Below are 17,007 nucleotides of genomic sequence, written 5' to 3' on the forward strand. Positions count from 1 at the left end.
TGTATATACACATAAGGTAGTATTTCTCATCCCCTTCATCTTAATCCAAAGTTCTTTTGATTTGATTTTCTGCCCTTGTTAGTTGTACTTCATTTTGGAACTTACTATTCCTGTATTTTAAGCCAAAATTCAGAAATCCAAGTTTTTTTCACAGACATTATCTTCTTAATCAGCTTTTCATTTCCCAAGATTTCCTTTCTCTTCTGAAGTTCTTACCTCAAGAAGCAGAAGTGATAGAAACAGCAACTGTGCCAGTGTTGTATATATACACAGAGTAAAGAAAGCATAATTAGGAAAAATATCCAATTATTATAGCCATGCAAATAAAGTCAGCATGTGTAAGGGTCCCTGTACTCACCAAGAGGGTCTCAACTGAACTCTTACCATACCAGGTCTTTGGACGGCTCCGGCACAGCTCTCTTTAGCTGTGTTCTTTCCCCACAGAGCATCCAGGACACCAGATGTTATTAAACACAGCAAGCGTTTATTACCATTGTCTCTCTATTCTCTTTCACCTCCATACAATTCTCTTTCCCTATTCCGCTCAGTGCTCTTCTGCAATTTCCGTCCTCCCTACTTTCCTCTCCCTTCTTATATATCCTCCCCATGGCGTGATATCAGCCCCATCTGCGTTATTCCCCACCTAGATTGCCTTGATAAGTTACAGGAGTTAATCATCTATTTCTGGGTAAATGCCTTCTTAGGGCTGCTTTTCTGTCTTTACTTAATGAGCATATCCTAGCCTTCTGGCCCTTCCATGCCATGTACCTAACAAGCATGGAAAGACAACAAAATCCTAGCAAAGCAATGATACCCAGCCATGATAATAACACTATGCTAATGTAAAGGTCACATTCCTCCTTTCTGTTAATAACTGATAAACTATAATAACTGATATTCAGAGGATATACTTTCTAAAGAGGCCTGTTTGAGTGTTCTTTTGCAAAGTGTGTATTGCATTAAACTAAAACATATTAATAAATACAGTATAACAAGCACAGAAACCTGGCATTCTCCTTTGATTTTCAAGTTATTGCCCAAGATTTTAATAATATTTTCTAGATTCCTTATGACAATATCATTTGTCTTTTCATGAATCACAGGAAATTTCTCATTTGGTTAGATGATAAGAGTGAGGTACTTCTCTTTAACACCCACGATACATACCCTTGGAAAACAGTAGATTTACAGTTGTTATCAGATCAACACATAACTGACTCATTACTACTCAGTAGGCAATCATCATGTATCATAACTCATCTCTTCTTTCTCTGACCCTTACTATATGATGTCTTACTTGACAACATCTATGGATCCATGTCATCATTCTTTGTAGATCAAGCTGATTCATTAGAAAGAACCTTATATTTGTTCCTAAGCTATAACTATTCAGTTATAGCTTTTTCTTTTGTATCTTATTTTTCCAACCCCCAACCTCATTGGGGTGTTCAGATACTGTTTCTTTTCTGCTTCATTTTGAAGCCCTTCTTGCAGATTAAGGACCAACCCAATGGTCCACAGAAAACCCTGACAATCTGAAGAATAAACAATAATTTCTTAAGCCTCTATCCCCTCTTTATTAAGAGAGAATCCAGTGTACATTTTGAACATAGATAGCCATGTAACCCACATTCTATAGAGTTCATTGTAGAATTCTATTTATGTTCTATACTTGTGGAAATAGTTGATTTTTTGTCCATGTCTTTCTGTAAATTCTGTAAAAATATTCTCTCTATACTGGGCCTACCTAATGATCTGAAGGCCTTCCTTTTTTTGGTTTGTTTTAATTTTTAACATTTTTATAGATGTCAGTATAATGCTCTCCATGTCTTACTATTCATTTTTGTAATTTAGGTGGCCTGGCTTCCTTTTCTGATTACACACGTCCTTATGCTGTCATTATGCAAATTTTAAAAATATGTTATCATTGGTAATATGCTGCAACCTACTCACTATAAATGAATCTTTCCATTATCATTTATGTTACCTGCAATTTAGATTCTTCTGAGATCATAATGTTAAAATATATAGTAATCATCCATTACAGGATATAGGTTTATTAAATCCTTTTTGGTTATCAAGTAAGCTACTTTTTTCTTGAAATAAACCTGATTATCTGGTTGTCACTCATCCATTAGTTTCACCCCTTCTGTAAATTGAAAGACATAGAGAAAGAGAGGGAAGGGAGAGAGTGAGAATGAGAGAGAGGAGAGGGGAAGGGAGGGACGAATGGAAGGAGGGGGAAAGAGGGAGAAGGAAAGGGAGAGGGAGAGGGAGAGAAGGAAGGAGGAAGGGAGGGAAAATGACTAATTTAATGAGTAATTTGTATTCTTCATCTACTCTGTTTTTCCATTGTGAATGGAAGATTGATTGACCACGGGCATCATCAAGAAGGTCCTATAACATCCCAGGCCTCTGTGTAATTAGCACAATGTCAAACCACAAAGTAAATGCAAAAACTCATCAGTAAGAATTCTTCTATTTGAACTTTGTACAGGACATTCTCTCTGAAACTGGGGAATAACTTTACTGACAGTGGATTATAGAACAAACATTTCCAAGGTTGTATCTGTCATAGAATCTAGTATGATCTTAACTTTTGTGTGGGAAACATTTTTGTGGAAGAAAGGCTCTAAGGTTCCATCTTTCTTTACTGAGTCAAATACTTTTTGATAATCAATAAGCAATAGATATAGTTAGATCTTTATACTCCTCCAACAGTTTTGTGACTGCAAAAATATTGCCTACAATATAAAAACATTTGTAAAATGAACAGTTTTCAAAGGAAGAAATCTAATCTATCAACAATTACAATTATTATGACCAGCAATTTGTTATCATGCCCCAAAAGTCACTAATCGATACATAATTCTTTACCTAGCAAATGTACTATTTCATCTATCAAAGAAAAATATTTATAATATCTCTTTTTTTAGTGACAAGAAACCAGAAGCTTAAGAGAGTTCCCATCAATTAGCCAATGACTAAACAAATAAGGTTGTATAATCATGGAATATGGTATATAGTAATGGAATATTATTGTACTGTAAAAATTTATGAAAATTCCAGTTCCAGAAAAATCTGAAAAGATTTTATGAATAAAAGTAAAGTGAAGTCAGCAAAACGAAGAGAACAGTTTATACAATAACCATCATGGTATTGTTATTGTATAAAGACAATTTTGAAAGACTTAGGAATTTTCATCAATGAAGTGACAAATCATGATTACATAAGACCAATAAAGAAATATGTCAGACATCTCCTGACAGAGAGGTAATAGATGTGAGATGCAGAATGAGATTTTTGGAAATAGTATGAGATTTTGTTTTGCTTAACAACGCATGTTTGTTATAAGGGCTATTTTTCTGTCAGGACAGAAGGAAGTAGAAAGGAGAAAATAAATGGTTGCTAATTGAAAAGTATAAAATAAATTTTAAAAGCTCATGTTCTCCCTTTGACGCATACCCAGACAGTTCTGTTAAAAATTTTACAGAAACCAGTAGTAACTGGTATCTTTTCTTTTTAAAATTTTTATTTATATTTGACATTCTTCTTTTTATAAATGTTGAGTTCTAAATTTTATCCCTTCCTCGTACACCCCCCATAACAATTGAGAAGGCAAACAAAATATCAATTATACATGTGAAATCACAAAAAATATTTCTGATTTAGATATGTTGCAAACAAAATAAAACAAAGTGGAGAAAATGTTTCAATTTGTGCTCAGAGTTCATATAAGTTGTGTTCAGAGTTCATATAGGTAGTAGGTATCTTCATATAGGAAAGAGGTAACATTTTTCATCGTAGGTCCTTTGGAATAACTGATACATTTTCAGTAAACTTTTTAAAGCAATAATACCACCATGATTTTTCTATTCTTTTGCTTTCAACTTTTCTTTGAGATATTGACATTTGATCCCCAAGTGTCTTTAAAATTATTTCATTTCATGTATGTATTTCTGTTGTACATATACCAATTATATTTTCTTCAGTGCAATTTCTGTTTCCTCATATAGTACATTGCAGTCCAGATGGAGTAGTTTAATAGTTGTTTATGATGACAGAAAATTGCTGGCAGATCTGTTTCATTTCACTTATTTCTGTTGTTAACTCACAGTTTCATTTATAATTATTTTAGAAATGATTTGACTTAGCTTAAATTCATGCTGATCTTTCTGCAGATTTGTTTTTCCCTCTGCTACTTTTTGTTTTTTTGTAAAGCACTACTACTTAATTTTTCATTGTTCTTTATAAAATGTTATAAATAAGATTGTATTCTAAATTAATATTGACTTTTCTACTATATGCCTCTGCTTGTAAAAGAGATAAATTTTTGTTGATCAAATCAGTTTCTGGATTATAGCTTTGAGATTTACATTGCTTAAAATTCAAGAAACATTCATGGAGGGGTTGAGCTAATATGTGCCAAGCACTGTACTAGGTCTTAGGAATACAAATACAAAAATGAGATAGTCTCTGACTTCAGAGGCTTACATTTTACTATATATTAACGATCCCTTTTTAGCCTTATGTCATCTGGAAATTTGATAATCACTCCATCTATCCTTTTATCCAAGTCAATGATAACAAAACCTTCATATAGTCTAGAGATTTTGTTGTAAGCTGACATCAAACCTTTAATAGCTATTCTTTGAGTCTAGCTATTTGGCTTCCTAATTACACTTCAGTATAGCTCATATCTCTCCATCTTTTCACAAGAATAAAGTTGTCAAATGTGTTGCTGAAATCTAAGTATATAGTTGTAGCATTTTCCTGATCTATGGTCTAATAACTGATTAAGATGGAAGTAGAGTTAGTATAGTATGCCTTTTTTTTTCTTTCCTTTCCTTTTCCTTTCCTTTTCCTTTCCTCTTTCCTTTCCTTTCCTCTTTCCTTTCCTTCCCTTCCCTTTCCCCTTCCCTTCCCTTTCCCCTTCCCTCCCTTTCCCCTCCCCTTCCCTTCCGCAATTGGAGTTAAGTGACTTGCCCAGGTTCACACAATTAGGAAGTGTTAAGTGTCTGAGGTCAAATTTGAACTCAAGTCCTCCTGACTTCAGGGCTGGTGCTCTATCCACTGTAGCACCTAGCTGCCCTGGTATGGCTTATTCTTGATGAAGCCATGTTTTTTCTTTGTGGTCATCAGAAAAACCAAAGGGAAAAAAAATAGGAGAAAGACAAATCCAGTTGTTCTGGTTGAAATGTTTATTTTTCTGTTAATTTTTAAAAATCAATGGTTTATTTAAATAATTCTATGGAGTGATTAAAATTTTTTTCATCTTTATTCTTTGTCCTGTTTCAATATTTCACTGGTTATGAGCTGATATAGATACTTCAAGGCTAAGTGAGTAGAAAGGAAGAGTCCAGGATTTTCATGCAAGAAGATCTGGGTTTAATCCTGGCTCTGTCTTTTACTGTCTGGGTAGTAACTTATGTTACTCTCCAAACCTTATTTCATCAGTGATTAAATGAGAAAGATGAACTAGATGATTTCGATTTTTTAATACAAGTCTAACTCTATGATCCTATAATTTAATGATCTTAAGCTCTGATGAGTTTGTAGACGTTAAAAAGGCTTCAAATATGGACCCAGAAAAAGACTGTCTAGATGTCCAAGGAAGACTCATATGGAGAGGATCATGACCACCAGATTGACATTAGGTGACTCTATGGCAAATCATGAAACAGATAAAAAGACCAAATGTTCCTCCTCTAGAGCTCTTTTCTTCTTCTAGAATGATTTTACCATATTGGCAAAAAAGTTGGCAGAGAGTACTAAGAATTCCACAATTTTTTAGCCATCTACAAACATTCATTCAAATGTGCAGACCATAGAGGATGGAGTCAGAAAGACTTTTCTTTCAGCCTCAAACACTAGCTGTGTAATCCCATACAAATCACTTAATCTTGTTTGCCTTAGTTTTTTCATCTGTAAAATGAGCTGGAGAAGAAAAATGGCAAATCAGTATCTCTATCAAGAAAATTCTAAATGCTGTCATGAAGAGTCTGGCATGACTGAAATGACCCAACAAATTCTAAATTTGAGTCTCTCAATTCTTAATGAGTTCAATTTAATTGTGTTCAACAAAAAAATCTATTAAGTGTATACAGTTATCCTTTCCACACCATAGGGCTTAGGACTGCAGTGCCCTTGTGATTTGGATAATCTGCATAAAATTTTTTGCCTTCTCTTCATATCAGAGAAGTATGATTTAATTTTTTTACGGAGTGTTTGGATTAAGTATTTAGTCACAAGCTCTATGTAGTATACTGGATTTTGTGTGTTGTCTGTGGCTCCTGCAAAAATCTTCCCAAATTCCCATTTAATTTCTTATGTCAACTGAAAATAGAGTAAAACCACAAAGTCACAATGTGAAAGGCATAACTGTACTATGTAATGGGTACCAGGTGTTAAGAACACATATAAAAAGGAAAGTTTCTGCCCTTAGTGATCTTACATTCTATTGGGAGTAGTGCTGGGGACAATGTAACCTACACATAAATAAATAAATGTAAAATACATTCAGATTTCTTCCCTAATTGGAAAGAGAAGAGAACAAGATAATTTTTGTGAGGGACGGCACTTGAGCCAAGCTTTGAATAGAAATAGAGATTACAAAAATCAAAGATGATAAGAAAGACATTATAAGCACAGAAGAATAGTCTTTTGCACAGACATGTTTGCAGGAGATGGGCTGTCATGTATAGGAAACAACAAGTGGACCAGTTTGGCAAGCTATATCACAGAGTATTGAGGAAAAGTAATATGAAATCAGTTTTTATGTGAGTGATAGATGAGAGAGAGTAGGGTCCAGAGGCTAAGAGATCAGATAATAGGCTATTGCAGCTATCCAAAAGAGGTAATAAGGACCTGAATTTGGATATTGGCAATAAGGGTAAAAATGAAAGGTTGATATGAAAGGTGTTCTGAATGTAGAATTGATAAAATTTGGCAAGTGACTGAACAAGAAGCGTAAAAGAGAGGGAGGAGACCAGAGTGGCTTTGAGATTGTGAGCCTGAATAATTGGAAGAATAATGTTGTCTTCTAAAGAAATAGGGAAGTTGGGAAGAAATGTGGGATGAGTTGGATGAGTGGGAAAGAAAGATGAGCACTGTTATGAATATGTTGATTTTGAAGTACAGTGAGAGTACCAGGACCCTCTGTTTTCCTGCAATAGGAACTAATTTTTTCTAAAAAGTAGCAAAAATTTCCCTGACATGATTGACACCTGCCTTTGATGCAGCTTCCCAATCACTTAGGATAAAAAAAATGGCACCACTGTGGAATAGGAATCCCTTCATTTTGTCAGCTTTCTGAAGGTCATGTCAGTCACTATACCCAGATATATTTCTGTTTGGAAATGAAGAAGGTCATGTCCAGAAAAGCTTAAGTGTTACTGTATCTTTGTTGCACATTTGTACCATGTTAAGGCAAAGAAAGTCTTCTTTTGTTAATTGTTTAATGACTTAAAGGGGCCTTATTTTGTCCCAATGTCAAATATAAACTAAAATAGTATTGGTATCTAACATTAGACCCATCTCTAATAAGTGCCTTTGGGACATACAGAGATGCCTAGCAAGCTTTGTGACCTTGGGCATGTCACTTAACCCTATTTGTCTCATTTTCCTCATCTGTAAAATGATTTGGAGAAGGAAATTGCAAACCATTTCAGTAACTATCCAAAAAACTCCAAATTGGCTCATGAAGAATTAGACATACTTGAAAAAGAACTGAAATTTTAAATTGGAAACAAAAGAGCATTCATTTTGTGTATGGGATATTATTGTACTGTTGATTTTTTAAAGTTTGTATTTTTTTTTCCTTTTCCTTTCTGTAGGTCTTCGATAGAATCTTTCAGACAGGGATCACTGAGAGAAAAACTGGCAAACTTGGCCACTCGACAAAAGAATCTTTTAATAGTAGCCCAGAAGCAGAAGAAATTAAGCCAGAAAATACAAAATTACAAGAACACAAGAAACACATCTGGTCTGGGTGCTAGGCAAGAATCACCTGATTTAAGGAATTCCAATGAAAATGATGAGGGCAGCTACTCTATTCCTGGGGAAAAAGCAACACAGCCTGATTCAATTTCTGTCCCTTTGAGGTTCCCTTCCAGTCCCACCAGTGGAAGCAGTCAGAGAACACACTGTACTAGAAGGCAGGAGGATAACCAAAATCTGGGTAGTTGTATGAGTGAGAGCTGGGTACATGAGAAAACAGCTGAAAGTGAATGTTTTTCTTTTAATGAACTAATCACTAACGAAAGACCTGGAAATTATACTTTAGAGAGGAAATCAAAAGGCAGTTATATCCATGGCATCGAAATGGTTAAACTCCCTCCCCAGTATGTGACTTCTAGTGCTCAGGCAAAATATTTACAAGAAGAAAATTATACTGCAGTAATTACAGCCAAAGGAAGCAAATCTCTAAATCCCTCTGCAATAACTGAAACTTTAAATGTTTTAGAGACCACAAGTGCTACTGTCAGAAATAATACCCATCAACCAAACACTGTTTACCAGCCAGCTTTTACCAGTAGTCTTTTACCAGGAAACATGTCTAAGAAAACAGTTTCTCAAGATCCACCCAGGACAGTATCAGAATCACTTGTGCGATCTTTTCTTGCTCATCAAGAAAATGCATGTGCAGATAATGGTGCTTTGCTTAGGATGAAACCAAATCATACAGAGTCAAGACCTGTTGGCACACTTGCAGATAATAGTCAAATTAATTTCTCCTTAGAATCTTCCAATCAAAATAACAAACAGGAACCTTTACACTGCAGAGCAGAGATGAAAATGAAAAAAACCCAGATCAAAGAATTGATTTCCTTGGGAAGAATTAAACCAGGAAATGATGTTCTGGAATTCAAAATGCAGGTACTGTCATGGGTTTAAGCTCTAAAACAATGTCAACATTTGAAAATTATTATCTAGTCACACATTATCTTTTTCAGGACAGTAGGTTGCTCAGGGTCTATAATTGAATAGATGTCACTGTATTCTTGGGTGTTTAAATATTCCTATTCATTATTGTGATTTATACCCCTTAGATCAAGTACAAAATTGACTTGTGGAGTACTTTGAGTCTACTAGTTCTGAATGAAATTTATTCAGGAACATCATTTATTTGGCTATTATTTCCTCTTCTTAGAATGAGGAATTGCAACAATAAGTAGCATTTATATATTATTTTTAAAGTTTATAATGGGCTTGATATACATTATCTCATTTGATCTTCTTAAAACTATCAGAGGTAGTTAGTATTTTTACAAATGAGGAAACTGAAGCCTGTAAAGTGTGACTTGCCCATGGTTACATAGTAAGTACAGAATCAAGACCAGTTGGTACACAGTCTATAGTATTCAAGAAAGGATTTAAACAGAAGTTTTCCTGACTCTAAGTCCAGCACACACTTATCCATTCTCTCCAAGTATTTCTCACTCCCCTGAGTCTCTAGCTGGCTGGAACAGTGAATAAAGCTCTGGGTCTAGACCTAGTTCAGGTTTAGACGCAGATAGTTGTTAGCTCTGTGAGTCTCAGCAAGTCACTTAACCTTTTTTCTGCCTCATTTTTCAGTCATGTCTGACTCTTCGTGACCCTGGGATGATTTACCATTTCCTTTTCCAGCTCATTTAACAGATGAGGAAACTAAGGCAAACAGGATGACTTGATTTACTCAGGATCACACATCTAAGAAATGTCAGAGACCAGCTTTGAACTCAGGAAGATGAGTCTTCTTGACTGCAGTTCTGGCACGCTACCCATTGAGCCATTTAGCTGCCTAATTTTTTGCCTTAGCTTCCTCAAATATAAAATGAGAAATAATAGTACCCAACTCTCAAGGATGTTGTAAGGATAAAATAAAATAACATTTATAAAATACTTAGCACAGTGCACATGCAATAGGCACTTAATTATAGTCAGTGCTTAATAGATTCTTGTTCCTTCCCTTTTCTCTTCCTACCAGAAAAGAAGGGGAAAAAGCCTTTTTCCTTTTTCTCTTTGCCTTCTGCATTCCCAGATTACTTACTGTTGAATCTTATTATATTGTATTGCTACTTATCTTTTCATATTTATAATCTTGTCATCCAATTATTTTGTAGGCTTTTTCAAGGCAGTGATCTCTTATATTTTCCATTGACTATTCTAATAATTAGCATAGTAGGAATTTAAATATGGTTTTGATTCCTTTGTACAGACAGACTTCTGACTAGCCCTAATGGAAAACTTGAGCCACTGTTACAGAAAACCTTATAGATTCATAGACTGAGAACTAGAAAGGTCCTTCTCAGGTCTTTGAAGCCCCCTCCCTTATTTTAGGGGGAGGGACTGATTCCTAGAAGATTTAAGGACTTATTCAAAGTCACAAAAGCAGTAGATGATTGGGGTTCATTGCTTCGGAAAGCCCTGAAAGCACAAGTAGCTTTTCAGCAACCACCTTATTCAGTAAATATTGATTAAGCACCAACTAGATGTCAAAATTGTGCTAAGGCAGAACTAAGTTTCTGTCTCATATTCTTGACAGTATACTGACAGTATACAATATACTAAGATTGTGAAATCATAGATCCATTGGTGGCTTCCAGAATTGTCTTTGGCTATACCTCCCTTCATAGGACTCCAAAACAGAACTGTTCATTTATCTTATAGGAGGAGGGATTACAGTGAAGCATAAACACATTTAGATTATCTTTGATCACAGAGATTTGGAAACCACCAATTTACTACAAAGTAGTATTATAGAGACCTGGGAAAGTTAATGCATCTTCCAAAGGTATCTCATTTAAAACCAAAGAGTAATATGGATATTGGAAGCACAATACAATAGTTTGTTTACATGTAAATACAAAGCCAGGTTAAGGAAAGAAAAAGCTTCTTTTAGATAAAAAGATTTACTCTCTTCCAACATTCAAATTTTGGGAGCTTTCTTTTGAATTTAGTGTAGTCTTAGTTGTAGAAATGCTCCCTCAGAAATGGGATTCATTAGGTTAACATCTCCTATATTTTATGTGCCAGGCTTTGAGTGTGTGACATATGCAGAGAGATACATAGAAATCCAAGAGCTTTACATTAAAAAAAACCTAAATCTCTTACAGAACTTGAATTATCAGAACATAAGGTTCTGTGTTTATAAAATGAAGAGATTGCACTGGATTACCCTTAGCATCCGTTCCAATTTTTAAATACTATGGAACATGTAGCTATCCATGGTGACTTATAATAGGGGCTCCTCATTTCAAGAAGATTTATAACTATAAGGTCATATTCTATAAGGGTAGGATCTAGAGCTGTAAGGTATTTCAGAGGGTATCTGGTCTGCAATTCTTTCTTTTTTACAAATAAGAAAACTGAGGCACAGGTAGTTCAACAGACTTAGCCAGGATCATTCAGGTAGCAAAAATCAGAGGTGAGAACTTGAAATCTTTTGATTTTTTTTTTTATTTGCATCACACTCACTAGAAATGGAAAATAGAGCAAGTACATGGAATTTATTTATCTGAGACAAAAAATATTTGGAGGAGTAAGAAGTATCAAAGGCAGTCATCCATTGAGTAAGCAATTAAGTGCCAATTATGTGTCAGCACCAAGATGAACACAAGGGATACCCAAAAAAAGATAAAAAAATAAAAGATAGTCTTTTTCCTCTAGGAGTTCAAATTGTAATGGGAGAGACAACATACAAATATGTAGAACATGCTATTTAAAAGATAAATAAATAATGAGAGAAAAGGCACTAGAATTAAGAAGGATTGGGAAAAACTTTCTGTAGAAGATGAAATTTTAGTTGGGACTTTTGAAGGAAACTAGGAGATAGAAATGAGGAAAGAAAGAATTCCAGGCATGGAGGAGAGTCAATCAATAAACATTTATTAAGTACCTACTGTGTGCCAGGCATTGTATTAAGTGCTGTATTGCTGTATCGTATTAAGGAGGAAAGATAGTCCCTATCTTCAAGGAGCTGATAATCTAAAGAGAAAGACAACATACAAATGTGTGTGTGTGTGTACATGTGTGTGTGTAAAAATATGGCAAGCTATATACCATATATGGAGGAAATAACAAAGAGAAAATGCTATAATTAAAGAGGGTTAAAAATTCCTCTAATAAAAGATGAGATTTTACTTGCTACTTAAAGGAAACAAAAGCCATAAGGAACCACCAGAAAAAAACCTGGAAGGTCTCATTAGTGAAACAGCCAGCAGGCCAGTGTCACTGCACAGCAGAATTGTCACTATTTAGAATGATGTAAAATATAAGAAGATGGAAAAGTAGGGGGGGGGAGTGTTAGATTTTGAAGAGCTTTGAAAGTCAAGTAGGACTTTTTTATTTGTCCCTTAAAGGGGATAGCCTTTGTAGTTTATTGAACATGGGGGTAACATGACTGAACCTTTATTTTAGAAAAAAAATCACTTTAGTGGCTAAATGGAAGGTGTTTTGTTTGGACATTTTGAGTTTAAAACTTCTATGGGTCATTCAGTTTAAAATGTCTGAAAGGTAGTTGGGGATGTAAGATTGGAGATGCAGCAGAGTTTGGAGTAAGATAAGTAGATTCAAGAACCATCAGCATAGAGATGGTAATTAAATCCATGGGCCTGATGAGATCACCAAGTGAAGTAGTGTAGAGGGAGAAGAGAAGAGGACCCAGGACAAAACCCTGAGGGATACCTGCAGTTAAAGGATGTGATCTGGAGGAAGATTCAGCAAATGAGACAGAGAAGGAGAAGTCAGAGAGGTAGGAGGAGCACCAGGAGAGAGTTGGAATGGAGGAGCCCAGGAGGCTCAGAAGCACAGAAGATAATCTGATAAGGAACAGTTGTAGTCAGAGAAGGGGCAGCCTCTCACCCTAGAGCCTTATCTGAGCCTTGTCCTAAAGACTAAAGGGAAGGGGAGTTCTGAGAGAAAGGAACCCGAGAGAGAATGACCTAGGACTAGGCATACCACATGTTAACCCAAGTACCATAAGGCACCTGGTGAGGTAAGGTGTAGTCCCCTCTCACAGTGAGGACAGACACTCCTTCTGTCAGCCCTTTTGGGCAAAACTCTGTTCATTCCAGGCTAATTAAAGGTTTGCACAGGAAGGGTAGTCTCAGTGTCACATGGCCAACTTAATATTTCCCATGTACCCAAAAATATGGTAAATGCAACAAATTACAAGTTTTATCTTAGCATTACATTTTCTGCTCGATTCCTAAAGTCTAGACTTCATCTCCCAGTATACTCCTTGAATTTGTTTATATGTATGATTTTGGCCTGGTTTCTTCTTTGGACATTACAGTCCAAACAATGATCTAGAAGAGGAAACTTGGCTATTAGCCTTATTTTCTGTTTCAGGCATTACTTCTGTGTGGTCCTTTCAGTTACAAGAGCTGTATCGCAGGCCAGTGACTTTTGTTTGCTCATACTAGGATCGTCCCTCTATCCTACCCAAAAGTTTTGCTAGAATATACTGGCTGAAATATTTCCTGTGGCTTCTATAATCTGGAAAGGATCATAGAGTCACAGCTTTAGAACCAGAAAGATTACCTAATCCAACTCATTTGCTTTACAAATAAGGAGATTGGATTCTAAGAACAGCAGCAGTGGCTAGATTTGAACCCAGTTCCTCTGACTCCAAATCTATTGATCTTTTCACTGTACCAAGACTTCATTCAGTACCATGAACCCAAGCAATCTCAGCCCTTTATGAGGAGTATCTCAGTCGGCCCAAGTGAGGACATTGTGAAGATTAATGACCACGACTAACACTGTGCTATCTAGCAACTTGTCCACTAGAAAGGATTAGAAATCTGCATTTAGAATAAGCTCAGTATCTATCTTCTGCCTAGGGTGTATGCCAAGCCTAGCTAAAATGAATAGAAAAGCAATCTGATACCCCACAGAAAACAGTTTTTGATGTCAAGATTCTTTTTCCCCTTGTCACACTTTTCTGTGGTACCATTGCCATGTCACATTTTGTTAGCTGTTTTAAGAGCTGGAGAACAGTATATTCTTTTTTAGATGTGACACTTCTGTACTTTGTTACAAATAACAGTTTTAAAAAATCATTTTTGAAAGAGGGTCTTAGAGCCAAAAAGACGGAGGCTCAAGTCCCTCTTCTGATATTTATTGACTGTGTAACCTTAAGCAAAGTCATTTGGCTTCCCAGTGCCCCAGACAACTGGTGTTGTGTGGTTGAGTCAAAAAAAAAAAAAAAGCCATGACTGCAGACAGAGAACCAGAATCTAAATCCCACTTCTGATGCATACTATTTGTAGACTAAAAACTTAATCTCACTGACCCTCAGTTTCCTCATCTGTAAAATGAGGAAGTTTGACTAGATGGTGTTTGATTTCCTTTCCAGCTCTAGATCTATGGTTCAATGACATATTTGACTGTCTATATTAGTAGAGAGAGTTCCTTCCTAAGAAGTTTTAATTTCCAGTGAAATCAGGTATGAATATATACACAAAGGATATTTTTGCAGTTCAGTTTTGTTTCCTATATGCTTTGCCTTTGTGTGTTAGTATTTTTAGGTTTTGACAATTCTCATTGGAATTTGAAGTGACTTTTGTTTAGCTTGGTAGCTTCCTATCTATTGCTTAAGTCAATAAGTATTTGTTAAGCACCTGCTCTGTGCTAAAAACTGGGGATACAAAGAAAGGTACAAAACAATCCCTGCCCTCAGGAAAATCATTGTCTAACTAGAAAGACAACAAGTAAACAACTAGGTAACTTAACTTTGTATTATTATTCTTTCAAGAGATTTGTGAAGTTAGACCTGGATAAAGACTAGATTTTAGGCAAAAAGTAGGGGAAGTGATAAAGGAGGCAACCTAGGAATAATAGGAATTACCTCTAATAGGAATTTAATACTAAATGACTGTGGCAGCTTGGTAGTGAAGTGGATAGAGCACTGGGTTTGGATCTGGAAAATTCATCTTCTCAAGCTCAAATCTGGCCTCAGACACTTATTAGCAGTGTGACCCTAGTCAAGTCCCTTAACCTTGTTTGCCTCAGTTTCTTCATCTGATAAATGAGCTGAAGAAGAATATGGCAAACCACTTTTTGCCAAGAAAATCTCAAATGGTATTGGACTTAACTGAAAATGATTGAACAAAAAACTAAATGACAGCCTGTCATCCTTCCTAATTTGAGGTCATTTGGGGTTACTATCTTAAAATCAACTTATAGAATCAGAATGCTGATTATGAAATTTGTAGATTGTCTAAATTTCATCAAATTAACTTTAGTAATTCAAATTTTAGTTTAAATTATCTACTGTAACTTGAACCTTGTTGAGATTTTCTTAATGTTGCTTATACTTCAAGGAAATCACTTTATAATCTCTTCTCTTTTTCAAAATTTTCATTTTAGGATGCCACCTACAAAGCCAGTATCTTACAAAATGGTAAAATCAAAGCAAAAAATGGTGAGATTTATCAAAACCCAATCACCTGGATCAAGGCACTTTTAGGAAGTAACATTTCTGTGACCTGGAAGTATGTATGGAATAAGGTGGGTTTATAGATCATCTTGTATTCCCCTAAGTTTAATATTAATTAGAAAAAAAGTGATCTCTTAATGAATATAGGATTTTTCTGTAGCAGGTTTCTGAAGGAGGTTTCTCTCAAAAGTTGAATGGAGATGCCAATAGATCTAGAAGTTGGATTGGGCAGTCTGAGTTAGTCTGTAACATAGATCTTGGATAGGCATTGCAAATGGACAAAAAGCTTGATCCAAATGGAAAATTACATTTCAGAAATTGCTATCACTTTTAATGATCTCAAACTATTTCTTGACCTCTAAACATATTTGTAAACAAAATAAAACACCAGCCTTGGATTCCATATGACTCTGAATCATAGGAAATGATTTTTAGATCTCAGGAAAATCAAAATTATGCATGACCTAAAGAACAGTGGGTTGTAAGTGGGTCTAAATGAGCTTCATTAACTTCCCAAGGATGGTGTGTGAAGTAAAGTAGCATAAAAGAAGTCATTGAGGACATACCAGAAAAAGAAATGAGCTGGTCATATAAGGATAATTAAAATATTATACTAAACTAGTACAAAATATTAAAAGGCTGAGGGTGAGGCCTCCAGCATGTTGGTAATGTCCTCTATGCAGGAGTTATGGAAGGGCATGGAAAAAAGACACCTCAGAATATAGGACAGGGCTCTTAAAGCCCGGAGGGAAGGAAGTGCCCACACTGAAGAGGACATCCCTCAAAGTATTGATGAAATATGGAGTATGGAGAAGCTGGGGGAGTGAACAGAGCAGGGTGAAAGTAAGGAGTTCAATTTGACATATGAGTTGGCTGCCAATGGGACATCGAGGTGGTAATGACAATTGATGTTTTAGGACTGGCACTCAGGAGAATGGTTAGGGCTAGATTTATAGACTTGGGGGTTGATTTTCCTGAATTACAGTTGAATCCTTGGACCTGATGAGATCACCAAAGGAGAGAGTTTTGAGAAAAGAGTAGAGCCTTAGAGAAAGCCCATGCCTCATAAAAGGGAAATGGATCTGGCAAAGGACTCTGAGAGGAATGATCAAACAGTTAGGAAGAGAACCAGTGATAGCAAGAGTGAATATCCAAAAGAAGGGTGTGATTTAACCCCATCAAATTCTGCAGAGAGATCAGGTAGGATGAAGATCAAAGAAAGAGATTTCAGCATCAATCATTAATACCTAGCACATTTTCTCTTGTCAGGAAAGAAACTGTAATAAGAGGAAAAGTTGGGAAGGGGCTTTTCAACATTGTACAAGGAGGTAGAAATACAAAGACAAAATTAAATATTCCCTGCTCCCAAGGAATTTACATTCTCCTGGGGTGGATGAGAACAGCATATCATAAATTCAAAACATATACAAATATATATATATTGGGGGGAGAGAAAGCTAACTACTAGGGGAATCAAGAAAAACCATTGACAATTGAGCTCAGTCTTGAATGGAACAAAGTGAATAATTTGGTAGAAGGTAGAGGTAGAAGGAAAAAGATCATGGAAGATAGGCTACATAGAG

The 17,007-nt window shown here is 35.7% G+C and overlaps 1 protein-coding gene across 1 annotated transcript in view; it reads left to right on the forward strand.

Annotated features, from left to right (window-relative positions):
* ANKRD31 (ankyrin repeat domain 31) overlaps positions 1–17,007 on the forward strand; it is a 187,962-nt gene that overhangs the window by 141,916 nt on the left and 29,039 nt on the right. The window contains exons 22-23 of the mRNA XM_051971339.1: positions 7,836–8,877; positions 15,355–15,495. Coding sequence (XP_051827299.1) covers positions 7,836–8,877; positions 15,355–15,495 — 1,183 coding nt within the window. The remainder of the gene's footprint in view (positions 1–7,835; positions 8,878–15,354; positions 15,496–17,007) is intronic.

The sequence above is a fragment of the Antechinus flavipes genome, chromosome 1, assembly GCF_016432865.1.
Source record: "Antechinus flavipes isolate AdamAnt ecotype Samford, QLD, Australia chromosome 1, AdamAnt_v2, whole genome shotgun sequence".
Taxonomy (NCBI): Eukaryota; Metazoa; Chordata; class Mammalia; order Dasyuromorphia; family Dasyuridae; genus Antechinus; species Antechinus flavipes.